The following is a 15,777-nucleotide window of genomic DNA, read 5'->3' on the forward strand; positions in this document are numbered from 1 at the left end:
GCTGCCCGGCAGCGCCCTCTACTGTTCATCTGGTTCCAAGAGAAAAACTAGCTCCCAGGCTCATTGTCAAAGCAATAATGACTTAATGCCTATCTGAGGTATGAGCTTCCACTAATGTTTTTATAGTCACATCTTTATAGTGAAACCTCAGAGACAGGTTGTATATTTTTTCATGGGGACTTGTGTATGGCTTATGCTCAAAGTGGTCTTATATTTCAATAGTTACAGATACCTTAAAAAAAATGTTGGCGCTGGGCAGTGGTGGCGCACGCCTTTAAACCCAGCACTTGGGAGGCAGAGGCAGGCGGATTTCTGAGTTCGAGGCCAGCCTGGTCTACAGAGTGAGTTCCAGGACAGCCAGGACTACACAGAGAAACCCTGTCTCGAAAAAAAAGTTGGCTTTTACTACACAGCTCTTTTCCAAAGCCTGAAATACAGATTAAAAATTAGATACACAAAATATAGGTTACAAAGATTTTTGTAAAAGAAAAGTAAGGAAAGAAGAATTGTTGGTTTGTTTGTATAATCAGCAGTATATTTGGGTATGTCTCCCAAATATAAATAGAAAGTTATTGAGAAAGCTGAATTAATTCAATAGTACAGATGACTCTGACTGGATAGTGGAAAGGAAAAATGCCTCCACTCCTGCTTTGTGGACAGCTGTGTGTCACAGACAAGCTTGAATAACTGTAGAGGATTTCAGATTTAGTGAATAACTAGCTCAAGGTGTATTTTGCTTCCTATAATAGTCTTAAATTTTTTTTTTTCATCTTCAAAGAACATAGCATTCAACTGTAGAATAAAACTCATAACAAATCATGGAAAGACCACTGTAGGTCATTGTCTACTGAAAATAAAACCTGGAGATAAGAAAGAAAACTGTATTTGATTTTCTTTCTACCGTGTGTAAAATTATCAGGTCCCTTTCAGTTTAGCTGGACTCCGTCTCTCAGGCTTTCTTGAACAGCTAAAACATGTGCTGCTGCTTTGTTCCTAACGTATTCCAGTCATTTTAAAGACATTTCCTGGGTGTTGTCATCTTGCTTTCCATATTTTTGTTATGTTACTTGACAGCATGTATAAACAACAGCAAAAAATCTTAGAAAAAATTTTTACAAAGAAGTTTTAGTGTTTGAAGATAAATACCCTAAGAGGTGTTGATGGTCTCTAGGAAACCGTGAATGGTAAATCTTTAGTGGAAAATTAACAGAGCCATATTTATTTAAACATGCACTTTTGTGCTGTTAGTTCCAATCTAGTTTTGTTCAGCTCTGGTAACAGTGAGTGCCTATTTCAGTCCTCCACCCCCTTAGATACCAGCAAAAGGTGAATTAGTTACTTGTTGCTGTTACCAGATATGAAGCAACTCAAGGGAATGTCTTAATTAGGGTTTTACTGCTGTGAACAGACACCATGACCATGGCAACTCCAATAAGGACAACATTTAACTGGGGCTACTTACAGGTTCAGAGGTTCAGTCCATTACCATCAAGACAGGAACATGGCAGCATCCAGGCAGGCTATGTGTAGCTCCCGGGTGTTTTGGATGAAGGTCTTAAAGACCACTACCACAGGGCCACACCTACTCCCACAGAACCACACCTACTCCAACAAGGCCACACTTCCAAATAGTGCCACTCCCTTGGCCAAACATATTGAAAGCACCACTTGCCAAACAACAACTGCCAGACAAGGTTAGAAAGAGATAGTTTGTATACTAAATAACTTCACAGACTAGAGCCATCTTTTGCTGGGAAATTAATCAATATTTTCTTTTTTTTAAATTAATTAATTAATTTTACATATATGAGTATACTGTAACTGTCTTCAGATACAGCAGTAGAGGTTACTGGATCCCAATACAGATGGTTGTGAGCCACCATGTGGTTGCTGGGAATTGAACTGAGGACATTTGGAAGAGCAAATCACCGAGCAATCTCTCCAACCCCAATTAATGTTTTCTTAAAACATATGTCAATTTGAATTGTCTTTTTAAAACTTAGGAAGGGTTAAAAGGGACAACTTTACATGCTACAGATACATATTTTTAAAGAGTGACATATTCTTAGGGCTGTGGCTACCGGATAGTCTTTTAGGTGCTGAAAATCAGAGGCTAATCAAAGCTGGTGTGATGGTACACACCTTTAAATCAAGAGTTCTGGAGGGAGAGATAAGCAGATCTCTATGAATTTGAGGCCAGCCTGGTCTTCACAGAGTGTTCCAGGCTGGCCAAGGCTACATAGTGAGATCTTGTGTCAAGCAAAGCAAAACACCAAGAAACAAAGAGGTTAATCACCGATACTCATTCTTAGCCCGGTGGGGGTGCTCACCTTTAATCCCAGCACTTGGGAGGCAGAGGCGGTGGATCTCTTGAGTTTGAGGCCAGCCTGGTCTACAAGAGGGAGCTTGTACATAGAGAAAACTTGTCTCCAACAAAACAAAGCAACAAAACCAACCAAACAAAAAGGGTAATCATCCACACACATTCTTGAGGAACCCAGCATGCAATAGAGTGTTTATATGTAGGAAATATTCTTCTTTAAAGGCCACCAGAATTCAATTACCATGCCGTTTGAGATATTCCCAGGCATGATGGTCTCACATAAAGAATGAGCAATCCAGGCATGTTTAGTATGTAAGAAGATGTCACTGAGGAGGCAAAAGGTGGTTAGGTAAAGACATTGAAGCAATTTGGTGTGACTGTTATCAAGAGGCTATTAGAAGTCAAAGAGATAACCATGTTCGGAGTGGTAGTATCAGAGAAAGGAGGAATTGGCATATTTATTTTCAAGCCACCATGACCATGTAGTATTGCTTAGAATTGCTTTAAAGAATTAAAAATTTTATGTTTGTTATTTCAGTATAAACTGAACAAAATGAAGAAGTCAGAACTTTGAAAATTATGAACTAGATTTTCATTTTGTAAAATAAAACTTATGAATGAATTAGAAAGAGGGGTCAGAATGAACTTTAGATGAGTGTTTACATGTGTCCTCATCTATGTCTGTATAATTTTAGATGAAGCATTTTAGGTTCATAAATCTGAAGTCTCTTGTCCAAGGTCAGACCCAGGGGACCTACCTCTAAATTAATGTCACTTTTGCATAGTTTTCCTTGAATCTCTTTGAAGTAGAATGCCCCCTTTTGTTTTGCTTTCTGTTGTCTTCACAGAGTCTCACTCTGGAGCCCAGGCTGACCTTGAACTCAGAATCCTGTGTTAGTTTCTTGAGTGTTGGGATTACACAGGCTTGTTCCCTTGTTACAGCCTAGACTGCTGTTCTGCAGAACTTTAAACTCAACCATTAACTTAACAGATGGGTTGTATGAAGAATGTTAATACTGAGATAATGTTCTGGCCATCCCTGCCCACTTTCCTAATTCACTATTCCTCTTCTCTCTCTCTTCATCTTCTCCACCCTGTCCCCTCTTGTCCACAGATATTGCAATTGCTGCTCCATATGGTGGTGATGATAAAAAGGGACTTGTTTATATCTTCAATGGAAGATCCACAGGCTTGAATTCGGTGCCATCTCAGATCCTCGAGGGGCAGTGGGCTGCTCAGAGCATGCCCCCAAGCTTTGGCTATTCAATGAAAGGAGCTACAGATGTGGATAGAAATGGATATCCAGGTGCTTTTCTACAGATATGTGTGACTATTGGCCTTTTCAGTTCCCAAAGTATTAATTATTCTTTTTCTTGTCCATCATCCCATTTAATGTCTAAACACTGATCAAGAATTTAAATGGCTCTCTTTGATGGGAATGTATAGTATGAAAAAAGCCAAATGCACATTCTAGGTTTTAAAAATGGCATTCATTGTTTTTTTGTTTTTAAGGAGCAGGTATTTTTATGAACTGGTGCAATCATTGTGTGTGTGTGTGTGTGTGTGTGTGTGTGTGTGTGTGTGTATGTGTGTGTGTGTGTGTGTGCACGTGCATTGAGTGCACCTGCATGTGGAGACCAGTGGTCATATCTTGTGTTTGCCTCTGACACTTCATGTTTTGAGACAAGGTCCATCACTGGAGCTCATAAATTTGCTGGTTGAGCAAGCCCTGAGATCCTGTTGTCTCTCCCCCTAGTCCCATGCTAGGATACAGGTGCATAGCACCATATCTGGCTTATGTGTTGGGGAATACAAACTCAAGTCCTTATGCTTTGTGCAATAGGAATTTTACTCACAGAGCCATCCACCTAGCCTGGACTAATCACTCTGATTTATAACAAAACAAAACCAGTACCATTTCACCGAATTTTCCCCAAAACATTGTGGAATGTAAGTTAATTGAGGTCACAATAAGGCCATTTTGTAGATGTGGAAGTAACTGAAAAAGGGTAACTTGACCAATGTTTCCCACCGAGTTAATCTGTTAGAGTGAGACCATCAGTTTAGATTTCTACATCCTTTGAGTATTGTTGTGGATCTAGGATCAGAATTGATCCTTTCTTTACATGGGGCAAAATGTCGAAGACCCAGATGATCTCTGTTGTTGAAATAGCCACTCTGGATTCTGGGTCTAATTTTGGTGCCATGCTTTAGAAGACATGAGATTTGTCTGTGAGCTGGCATTATTTCAGAGCTTTGTTATGAGTGCAGCATGTGCACTACAAAGCTCAATATCTCAAAATGTATCTGTCTATTCCCATGATGCATTTATACTTTGTGATTGTTTAAGGCACCTTTTTTAATGTACCCCAGTCTGTCCTGGAACCCATAATCCTCCTGCCTTTGTCTTTTGAGTGGCTGTGATTACAGGTGTGCAGCACCATGCCCAGCTCATTCATTCATTCATTCATTCATTCAGATGAATATACATATATATTATACATATATAAATGTATATGTTTTTATTATTTTATATAAGTGGGTTGCATTTATGTTTGTGCATCTTTTGTTCTGTGCCTACAGAGGCCAAAAGAGGGTGTCACACCCCACTGAACTGTAGTTATAGACAATTGTGAGTCACTTTGTGGATGCTGGAATTAAACTTAGATCTGCAGGAAGACTAGCCAGTGTTCTTTAACTGCAGAGTCATCTCTTCAATCATATATATAAATTATAAATGATATATGTCAGTATACATATAAACACATAACATATACATATAAACATATATGTATAAATTATATATATATAATTTAACAAAATAACATTATGCTTTATTTGCCCTTCGTTGTTTATTTTATTTCTTTGAAATACCAGAAACATTTATTATTCTAAAACATGAATTTCATATTTCCCATTCTAACAAATAACTGTCATAACTTATTTTACCTTCTGTTTTGGAATATACATATGTGTGTGTGTGTGTATTGTTGTTGTTGTTATGTGCCTCTAAATATTTCCTTACGTCAAAATTTTCTGTTATTTCAAAGGCATGCGCTCGTGTTTGTGTGTGTGAAGGAGGTGTGGTGGTATTTGACTTATGTGTGGTTCTGGGTGTATGAGGAGGCTGGAGGATGTGTGGAGTGTCACCTGGTTGATTCTTGCCTTTCCAGCTCATTTGAGACAGGATGTGTGTGGTGCTGCATCTTCACTGGCTTGGGAGCTTCAGGAGAGTCTCATCTCCAAGGAAGGACATGTTAGAATTAGAAACACTTGCACAGCTGTGTCCAGTGCTCGTAAGGACCAAGCCGTTTCTCTAGCTCCCTAAAAATATTCTTGTTTACCTGAAGGAGAATCTAATTGATGATGAGAGTTTATTCACTATTTTGAAATAGTTTTGCCTTATGGATATTATCTTAAAACTTCTTGGCTTTGAGAATAAAACCCCGGAGCATTAAATATGCCATAGAATAATGCATATTTTAAAAACTATGTTTATTATTAATATATTTTTTTCTCTCTCAAGACTTAGTTGTAGGAGCTTTTGGTGTGGATCGAGCTATCTTATACAGGTATGTTGCACATACTTTAATACAGGAATATTTTAAATTATTTGAAAAATTTTAAGTACTCATTTGAATTTCAGATTGATTTTCTTGAAGTAGTTAACAAAATTATTTGTTCTATTCAAGGTTCATTGCACATAGTATATATTTAAGAAACTCTCAAAGAATAGAGAGTTATAGTTTTTTTAAAATATTTTTATATATAAAGACTACTCAAAATTTTCCCTCATTAGCCTTTAAATTTTGTGTGAAGACATTGTCCTGCATTTTTAGTCATTCTTAAAATGTATAGGCAGTAGCTGGGAGTGTCCTTGCCTTGTGTACACTAGGCTTGGGCCCTCTGCCCCAACAAAAAATGAATTTAGGATGATAAAGGTTTGCATTTTTGTCAAAGAGTCAGTGAAGCTAAGTTGTACTTGTGCCTCGGTGTTACATGACCATAAAGGCGGTATGTCATAAACATCAGAACTCTTATTTAAATTGGAGCATGGCACACAAATTCTCACTTTTTAGCTGCATACGTGCTCTCAGAGCTGCGGGCCATCTCTTCCTCTGCCTCAGAACATCAGCCAACCTCTTAAATAGACTGAGGTTCTTGCACTGCTATGGGCCGAACTTGGCAAGAAAGTTACCACTGGAGCCGTGTAAGGCTTCAGCTTCCATCGACTTCATCTCAGGCATGGAGAACACAAACTTCCAGACTCCAGCTGGGTGTAGTGGTACACACCTTTAATCCTAGCACTTAGGAGGCAGAGGCAGAGAGATCTCCATGAGCTCAAGGCCAGCCCGGTGTACCAAGACAGGGATAGCTAGGGCTGTTACACAGAGAGATCCTGTCTCAAACCACAACAAACAAACAAACCACCACCACCACAACAACAAAAAAACAGAAGAAAAACCCTTACAGACTTCCAGGATTTATTATTTGAAGCAGCCTCATTGATTTGACCTCATTGTTCTTTAATATAAAACTTAGACTTGTTTATCTGAACTTTGCAAAAATGTAGTCTCAAGTTGAATATTCCTTCTTTGAAGTGCTTGGGACCAGAAGTGCTTCAGATTTTGGAGTTTTATAGGGTTTCAAGTATTTGCAGAGACTCACCAGTTAAACATTAAGCGTTTCTATTCTAAAAGTCTAAAACTTGAAATAGTCCAAAACATTTTTGATCATCTTATTGGTACTCAAAATAGTGTAGGTTTGAGAACCCATAGTATTTTATAGTTTGGATTTTCAGGATGTAGGGATACTCAGATATATTTTAGTTTAAAAATTATTGTTAATAATTAATATAATTAAAAATTGTTATAAAATTATTGTTAATGAACACTTGCATGAGATAAGCATTCAAGAAATTTAAAGGGTGAAAATGGGTTGGAGAGATGTCCCAGCAGTTAAGAATGGAGTTAGGAGCATGTACCGTTCATGCAGAGCACCTAAGTTCAGTCAGTTCCTAGCATCCATGGCAGGCCTGTAACTGTCTCCCAGGGATCTGATGTCCTTTTCTGGCTTCTGTAGACATCTATGCTTACTCTCATCCATCTTCCATCCCAAATGCACAAAATTAAAATAATAAAAACAAATATTTAAAGAGTATAAAACAAGCATGTGTATGTTGCTGTACCGTAAATATTCTCCTCATTAAGAAGTTACATCGGCCTTAAGTGTAGGTATTCTGCCTGCGTTGCAGGATCTGTCTTCTTTCCTATATGTACGCCTGTCAGCCCATGTGGCTGTATGACACACACATTCCTCCTCGTGTTCCCTCTAATTAGCTGGATGTCCTATAGCTAGTCATAGTTGTGCTTTATTGTGCTGAACTCTGTAGGCTGATCGATTGTCTCATTGCCCGGAATTGAACAATTGCCAAGGTGCAGGACTGGATTAGGTTAGTTGTGGGTAAAACGAGACAGTCAGGCATCTAGGCTAGTTCAATTGTCGTTGTTATTACCGATAGTAATAGGCATTGGGTTGCATCTGTAATGAATGAGAATTTAATTAATCTATTTTAAAATAACCTTTTCTTCCTTCTCTTTCTTCTTCCTCTCTCTCTCTCCCCCCTCTCTCCCTGTCATTTAAAACTAGAGCCAGACCCGTTGTCACCGTAAATGCTGGCCTTGAAGTGTACCCCAGCATTTTAAATCAAGACAATAAGATCTGCCCGTTGCCTGGGACATCTCTCAAGGTTTCCTGGTAAGGATCTTTGTTCAGTAGTCGTTGTGATGATTAATGGTTCAGTCATTGAACGAGCAACACAAAGTTAGCTGGCAGGCCTGAAATAAGAAACCCAGGCAGTTTCTGTGAATGCTGTCTATATTCATGTCACAGATTAGGTTATAAAATTCAAGGAAGCTATCTAGATGGTTCCAGAAATAGTTTATAACTTAGTATGAGAAAGAATTTAATTTATTATATATGGTCAAAAGTGCATGTGTGTTAGTTCTCTGTATCATAATTTTTTTATCTTAAATATGGAATTTCTATGAATTTTGCTACATTTTCATTTAACTGTATTATAGCTATCTTTTATTTAAGTAGATTCGTGTTATTTTAAAAACTTAAAAATGTCCGTATGTGTCCAAATAAATATAAAACTTAACTAATAAAGAGTCTTGACTCACATATAGAGAGCAGCTTGCATTGAGGAACACTGTTCATGGTCCTTTACAAAAGTTCAGATAGAACTTACGGGTCTGATGCAAACCATGAATAGATGGGAAAGCTTTATTTGAAAGGAGTCTGAGAAGGGCATTTCCTGGCTTTCTTGAATTATTACTACAAACACTGAAAGTTTGCAATTCTTATTCTCCATTGGATCATGCTAATCAGTGTGTCACACCAGCTCTTTGGTTGGTTGGTTTAGCTGACATTTTCAGTGCCTTGTCCACTCTCACCTGTCCCGTGAATACTGAGTGAGAGCTGCTAGTGATTGAAGGGCTTCTGGTTGGAAACCTCGAGCTGTGTATGCAGATACAACTCTGCTTGACAGAAGAGCCCTCAGGCTCTTGCAATCATGATCATGATACAGAACAGAATATATTTTGCATCATATTTAAGTGAATAAGAAGCCATGTCTCAACAATTAGAGAGTGATAGAGGAAGACATCCATAGTGGACTGCTGACCTCCATGTATGTACACACAGGCGATCTCCTCCCTGCGTGTGTACAGACGTGTACATACAAACACACAGACAATTAATACATAGATAAATACTAGAAGGATATTAAAACATAAAGAAAGGTGAAAATTTTTTGTAGTGCAGACTCTACTATCTGTTCTCTGCATTTGTCAATTCAACGAACCATGGATAGAAATATACAATAAAAATTGAGTCTGTTCTGGAGATGTCCACACTTTTTTCCTTGTCATTCCTTAAAAATGCAATACAGCAGATATTCACATAGTATTTACATTGTATTAAATGTTACAACTATTCTGTGGGTGGGTGACTTAAAGTTGGAGGATGTCAGCCGTCTGCTGACAACACCATTTTATATCAGGATCCACTGATTTTGGTGTCGGGAGTGAATGGCTGGTTGCTGGAACCATCTCCCACCACCCCGGATACTAAGGGAGAGTGACATAAGAAATGTGAGATTTGGGTGGTATTCAGTTTTCAGTAATATACCTAAACTAGATTATAGAATTTACATTTGAAAACATTTTTTCTTACAGTTTTAATGTCAGGTTCTGCTTAAGGGCAGATGGCAAAGGAACCCTTCCGAGGAAGCTCAGTGAGTATCTTGTGCAGGATCAGTGTGTGAATGGTACACAGGTACAATGCTTATGCTTCAGGGCACACAGTGCAGTTAGTTATTAAATGCTGTCATTTTTAACTTGAATGTTTATGCTTGAAGACACTTAAGATACATAATTATATATCATTACTTTCTTTGGCAGCTTGTAGGTCAGCTCAGAGGCAGTATTTTTGTTGCTGGACATTGTGAGCACAAGAATGGTAAATAGGAGGTAGCATTCAGAATGTTGAGTGATTAATAACGGGAGGTAAATGGGGTCTAGGGAAGCTGTCATTGTTTATGAATCTGTGCTCTACCGAGAGCTAGGGAAGGCCTTCCCCTTCCGTGGACAGGGTATAAAGTTGCTGCATTTAGTCTATGGCGCCAACACCATTCCTTCTATGCTGAAATGATGGATGTAGTCTTGAGAGCAAGGTTTGCCAGTTGAATGGATAGTGATGTCTGCTAGTGAGTAGGGGGAGGCTGGAGAAGAAAGCTGAAGGAACTGCTCTCAGTGTCAATGTGTAGAGGATGGCAAGCAGGACCTCACTGGAAGACCAGATTGATGGAGAGACCACAAGGGAGTGAGCGAGCAGAGGCATGCCCTAGGACTGTTTAAGTCTTGTGGAATGAGCTCACTCACTTAGACTCTCTTTGGCCGTATGCTTCAGGAGAGACACATTCAGTTGTCACATTAAAGGGCAGCTTCATTGAAAAAAACTGTTGCAAGTGATATAAACTGTTTGTAATACTCAGTGTAATGTTATGGATGTACACTAAGAAATACTTACCAAAAGTACTGTGAGGGGGATGGAACCCAGGGTCTCATGCACTCTACCCCAAGCCTGCTCCCCTCACCCAGTGGTTAATTTACTTCTGTTTCAGTCATGGACATCCTTCCCTTAGCTTAAATTAAAAGCTTTTTCCCCGTTCACTTTTTTTCCTCTTAGCTTAAATTAAAAGCAAAATTTTCCTCCTCTGATAACTTGGCTTCATTACTGCCATTGTAATTGCATATGACATTTTTTTGGAGGACAAGTGAATTATTTAGTTATTAGTTTCTGGAATTAATGTGTTGCTGTCTCACCACAATGCTTAGGCATTTAAATGAATTTAGGAGGAAGTTGCTTTTCAGAAATGAGTATCTCTGCCTGCAGGAAAACTCTAGCTTGCTAGGACAGCGACATGCCCACAGGAATGTGTTGGTTATACATGCTTTGGTTTGTGTAGACTTCCAGGTGGAGCTTCTTTTGGATAAACTCAAGCAAAAGGGAGCCATCCGACGAGCACTGTTTCTCCATAACAGGTCCCCGGGGCACTCCAAGAACATGAGTGTTTTCAGGGGGGGACAGATGCAGTGTGAGGAGCTGGTCGCCTATCTCCGGGTAAGACACTTTCTGCACCACTATCTTTTCCTTGTAGTTTCCCCCTCTTTCATGGATATGGTTTTTTTTTTTTTCTTACCTGTAAATCGGTGTTTAGTTAAAATGAAAAGCTCAGAGAAATACCCATGAAAAAAGTGGTTTTCCCAGTGTTAAACCCAATATGGAAGGTAGAGTTTCCTGTGACACTTCTCTGTGAGTCTAGTTTGAGGCAAGAGATGGAGCCTGAAGCAGGGATGGGTTTGATTGTAGACATCAGCCAGGGATTGAGATTTAACAGAAGCCTTCTGCAGCTTGAGACTTGTTTGATCCTTGTGTGACACTGAGGGGTTTCTGGTACAGAGACACATCTTGACTCTGGCATGAGGGAGTATAGGGGGGCCCTTGCGTAGGAGTAGTCCAGCTTGGGATCAAGTGATGTTCAGTACATGCAAGGATGGTTTGTTTGTTTGTTTGCATATTGTATGTGTTTATTTTACATGTATGTATGTATGTATGTATGTACCATGCATGTGCCTGGTCTGTCTGTCTATCTGTCTGTCTGTCTATCTGTCTGATCTGTCTGTCTGTCTGTCTATCTATCTGTCTGATCTATCTATCTATCTATCTATCTATCTATCTATCTATCTATCTATCTATTTCTCTATCTCTTTAAAGACATATCCCAGATATTAAGACTGTCTATTATGCTTTCTTTAAAATTATGTGTATGGCTGTTTTGGCTGCAAGTAAGACTATGTACCATATTCATGCCTGGTACTTGAGGTGGTCAGAAAGAAGATGGCATTAGGTCCCCTGGAAATGGAGTTACAGATGATCATGAGCTACCATTTGGGTGCTAGAAATTGAACCCAGGTCCTCTGGAAGAGTAGCCAGTGCTCTTAACCACTGAGCCATCTTGCCAGCCCTTTAGCTTTCTTAAAGCATTTTGTCACCTCCCAGTGTCACATAGACTTGTGGTAGATACCTAGGATCCAAACCACTTTAGGAATCAGTAAGAGAAAAGTAAGTTGAAAAATTGGAACAAGACAGAGAATGTGACTTTAGGTAAAAGTAATTATAATGGAGAATTATTTAAATCAAATTATCTTGATAATTACGGTGGACTATCATAGGAGTAGAATATAGAGAAAATGTATGTGAACTTTAAATGCTATTTAATTTATATAAAATGTCTGACAAATTTTAAAAAATGAACCAACATCTACATAAAATTTGAAATAAAAAGAGACATAAGGATAGATAAAATTTAGTCTTAAATTATAAAAATTTTTAAACTAACCAATATATAGGAAAACTTGAATTAAAAAAGTAATTCTTAGGCATACATAATACACCTGTCATAAGGAGATACAAAAAACCAACAACTATAGGATCGCTCATATATGGTTTTATATATAACTATGTTAAAAATGGAAAGGCAAGCAAAATTGGTTTTGTTTTAGAAGCAGTGTCACCTGTTGTCTAGGTTGGCCTTGAACATTGCTTTGTAGCTAAAGGTGACCTTGGATTCATGATTCTCCTGCCTCCACATGCCAAGTCCCCATCTTTAAAAAAAAGAAAAATCTTTACAGAAAGGAACATAAGGCCTAGATAATTTTTAATGCAATATTATAATTTAGGAATGAGTCATTTCTGATAGCAAACAAACTTCAAGAGAATAGTAAAACTGGAAAATTTCTAATGTTCTACGAAGCTTGACATTTGTCAAGTTACCAAATCAATAAGTAGACCAAGATGAATTCATTCTAGGCTGGACTAACATTGAGAATTTAGAAGGAAGACTTTTTACATGAGTAAAGAAGAAAAAAAAAAAAAGCAAGACCATTTTATGTAGCTGGAGAAAACCAACTGTGATCTGATGAAGCATTGAGGATTTATTTAAGAGGCAGTCGTTGACAGTGAACAGATAATCCAAGTCTGTCTGTTAACTAGTCCAGGTTGATGGGCAGAGGCTCATTCGTTGCTGATGACCTTTTAGTTGTTATGAAGGTTTTGGAAAATAAATAAGAACTGGTGACTTATTTGACTATTTAAGAATCATCACTGCAACAAAATTTTGTAATAAAAAAACAAACAAACTGGGAAACCACAAGTAATCTTTGAAGTAATCTTTTGAAATAATCTCTAGGCTGTGTGTATGTTTTTACAGACACAGGACAAAGGGAGGTTGGTGGTCTAGGAAAGAGTGGGATCTCATCTGTAAGGTTCAGATGTCATCTTTATCATCTTCTGCAGGATTCAGATCTTTATCCCAGTCTTTGGTTACTGGAGGTGAGAGAGCCACCAGATTTTCTGATGGATTCCAATAGTTTCAGCTAGCAATGGCAAAAGTAAGTCAGATGCAGAGATTTATAGCTAAGAGTTATTATAAAGGACTATAATAACCAGTTCTATAACAACTCTGGTTCATTATCTGAAATATTACATCTGTGCATAGCTGGCAGAGCTCAGCTCTTAGCAGACTATTAAATATATGTGGTTTCTTCAGAGAACTTTGCCTCACAAGTATAGCACTTCGTAGGTCTTTGCGTTTGTTTTGGTGAGTCAGATGTTACATTATAAAACCAAACCTGATAAATAGTTCTTACTGAACAACCCTGTGAGTTTTACTCTATGCTTACTACAGTTTTTCAGATGTTAGAATTGAAGGTTCTGTGATGAATTCAGGTGCTTTTGTGGTTTCCCTGGCTGTGGATTTCTCCGAATAGTTTAGGGTGATGCCCCTTTAACCTGAAGCTCTTTTGTTTCAGGATGAATCTGAATTTAGAGACAAGCTCACTCCCATCACCATTTTTATGGAGTATCGGTTGGACCAGAAAACGGCTGCTGATGCCACAGGCTTGCAGCCCATCCTGAACCAATTTACTCCCGCCAATGTCAGTCGGCAGGTAATACGTGCCCCAAGTTACTTCTTACATTGTCCTTTGATCTTTTGTTAAGGCTTTACAGTTTGTGTTCTTAAGTATCATAAGGGATTGTTTTTACAGTGTTGGTAGATGTTTAATTAAAAAATCAGAGGGGGAAATAATCAGAATATTTAGGTCTGAAATCTTTATAACATATTCAGTAGTTATATGCATTGAAAGACTGGACCACATTTTAAATACAGACAATTGTAAAATGATCTAAGGTAAATAACAAAAGACCAGTTTATTTACATGCAGTTTATAGTACTTACATCTTGGATGTACATTTAGTGATACACACACACACACACACACACACACACACATATGCAGTTTATGTATATATTGTATATAAGTAATTGCCAAGGTCAGCCTTTGGTCCTGGAAACCTGATTGGGGATGGTGGGGGAATAAAGGACAAACAGACATACATGTACTGAAAAGCTGGGGTCAGGTGGGTTATATGCACACTGATGGAGTAATATCAACTATCACACAGCATCTGAGAACCTTAGCGTGTTTGTTGTATACAACACAGGGGGAAGGGTTAACTAGTCTTGTAGGCGGTCTCTGTGGGTGAGGAGTCTCAGCATGTAAATATCTGAGAGGAAGAAGGTGCAGTTGCTAGGTTTTGCACACACTGCCAATATTTGCACTGAGACCAGAGGAAAGCATTACCAGTTCTGAGCCTGCACTGTATGGGGAATTTGCCATACCTATGGGTCTGATGCATCGGTCATTCATACTGCTTTGCCCACATCAAACAGTACGCTTTCACTCAGGACTTCATCTGCTCATTACACATCCACTCAGAGCTCCGGGCTCACCACAAGTAACACTTTTCATAAGGTAACACAAACTTTCATACAGTTTGGTAATTTTACAAAACCCTTTGCACAATATCTTTTTAAATACTATTTTCTGTATCGTCCTTGAATTTCACTACATGTCCACAGGGCTCGGTCTCTCAGTTCACTAGCATAATCTTGGTTGTCACTTTGTCTTTGACTTCCTTTCTAAGATCTCACGAGCAGCATTTATTTCTGGGGGTATAATTTGAGAATTGTACTATGACAAAATAGAAAGCAAATTGAAGTATATTTAAAAGTTTATATGTAGTTTATGTATTTTAATGAACATTATATTTTGTTTTGTGCCTTTGGTAATTTAGTGTATCTGCCATTTTTTTTTTACTATCCACTAGCAAAGGACTTGTGAACATAGTTCTGTGTTCAGAGTTGTTATTGGGGATAGATGGATGTTGTACTGATTAATTAATTAATGTTATATCTGAGCTTCTTAGTATGTGTGCTTCAATGTGGTACTTTCTTTAGAAAGAACTTTTTACCTGTGCCTTATTGTGTGGGTTTTGATGTTTGGGCTATGACTATTTTTTCTTTATAGTTTTAAAATTATTTTAGAAATCTTTATGATTATTGTTACTATTATTTTTGAGATAAGCTCTCACTAAGATAGCAACAAATAAGACCTTGTCTTTATTTTTTTTCCTTCATGTTTTTGTTCCTTCTATATGTTCTACCAACATATTTTTTCTTGCATGGTTTCTCTTTTGAGGGTTTTCCTACATGTTCTTCATGGCACATTTCCTTGGCCAGAGCCAGAAAAAGCAAGTTTAGATTTTTTTTTTTTGCTGTTTTTTTCTGGTTTAATTGATTAATTAATTAATTAATTTTTGTTTTTTGTTTTGTCTGTCTTTTTTTAAGCTTCTTTCTCAATATTTTGTACATTCTGAACTTATTTTGGCCATTTTCTCCCTCCTTAATGTTTGCAACCAGTTTCTGTGGTAGCAGCAGAGGCCAGTGTCTTAACCAGGAGCTCTGTTCATCTTGTCACTGCTTG

The 15,777-nt window shown here is 38.0% G+C and overlaps 1 protein-coding gene across 2 annotated transcripts in view; it reads left to right on the plus strand.

Annotated features, from left to right (window-relative positions):
- The window catches only part of Itgav (integrin subunit alpha V), a 72,946-nt gene that overhangs the window by 41,160 nt on the left and 16,009 nt on the right, over positions 1-15,777 (plus strand). For both annotated transcript variants that reach the window (XM_034494250.2, XM_034494251.2), the window contains exons 13-18: positions 3,438-3,629; positions 5,850-5,895; positions 7,973-8,080; positions 9,565-9,623; positions 10,857-11,011; positions 13,762-13,899. In XM_034494250.2, coding sequence (XP_034350141.1) covers positions 3,438-3,629; positions 5,850-5,895; positions 7,973-8,080; positions 9,565-9,623; positions 10,857-11,011; positions 13,762-13,899 — 698 coding nt within the window. The remainder of the gene's footprint in view (positions 1-3,437; positions 3,630-5,849; positions 5,896-7,972; positions 8,081-9,564; positions 9,624-10,856; positions 11,012-13,761; positions 13,900-15,777) is intronic.

The sequence above is a fragment of the Arvicanthis niloticus genome, chromosome 2 (genome assembly GCF_011762505.2).
Source record: "Arvicanthis niloticus isolate mArvNil1 chromosome 2, mArvNil1.pat.X, whole genome shotgun sequence".
NCBI lineage: Eukaryota > Metazoa > Chordata > Mammalia > Rodentia > Muridae > Arvicanthis > Arvicanthis niloticus.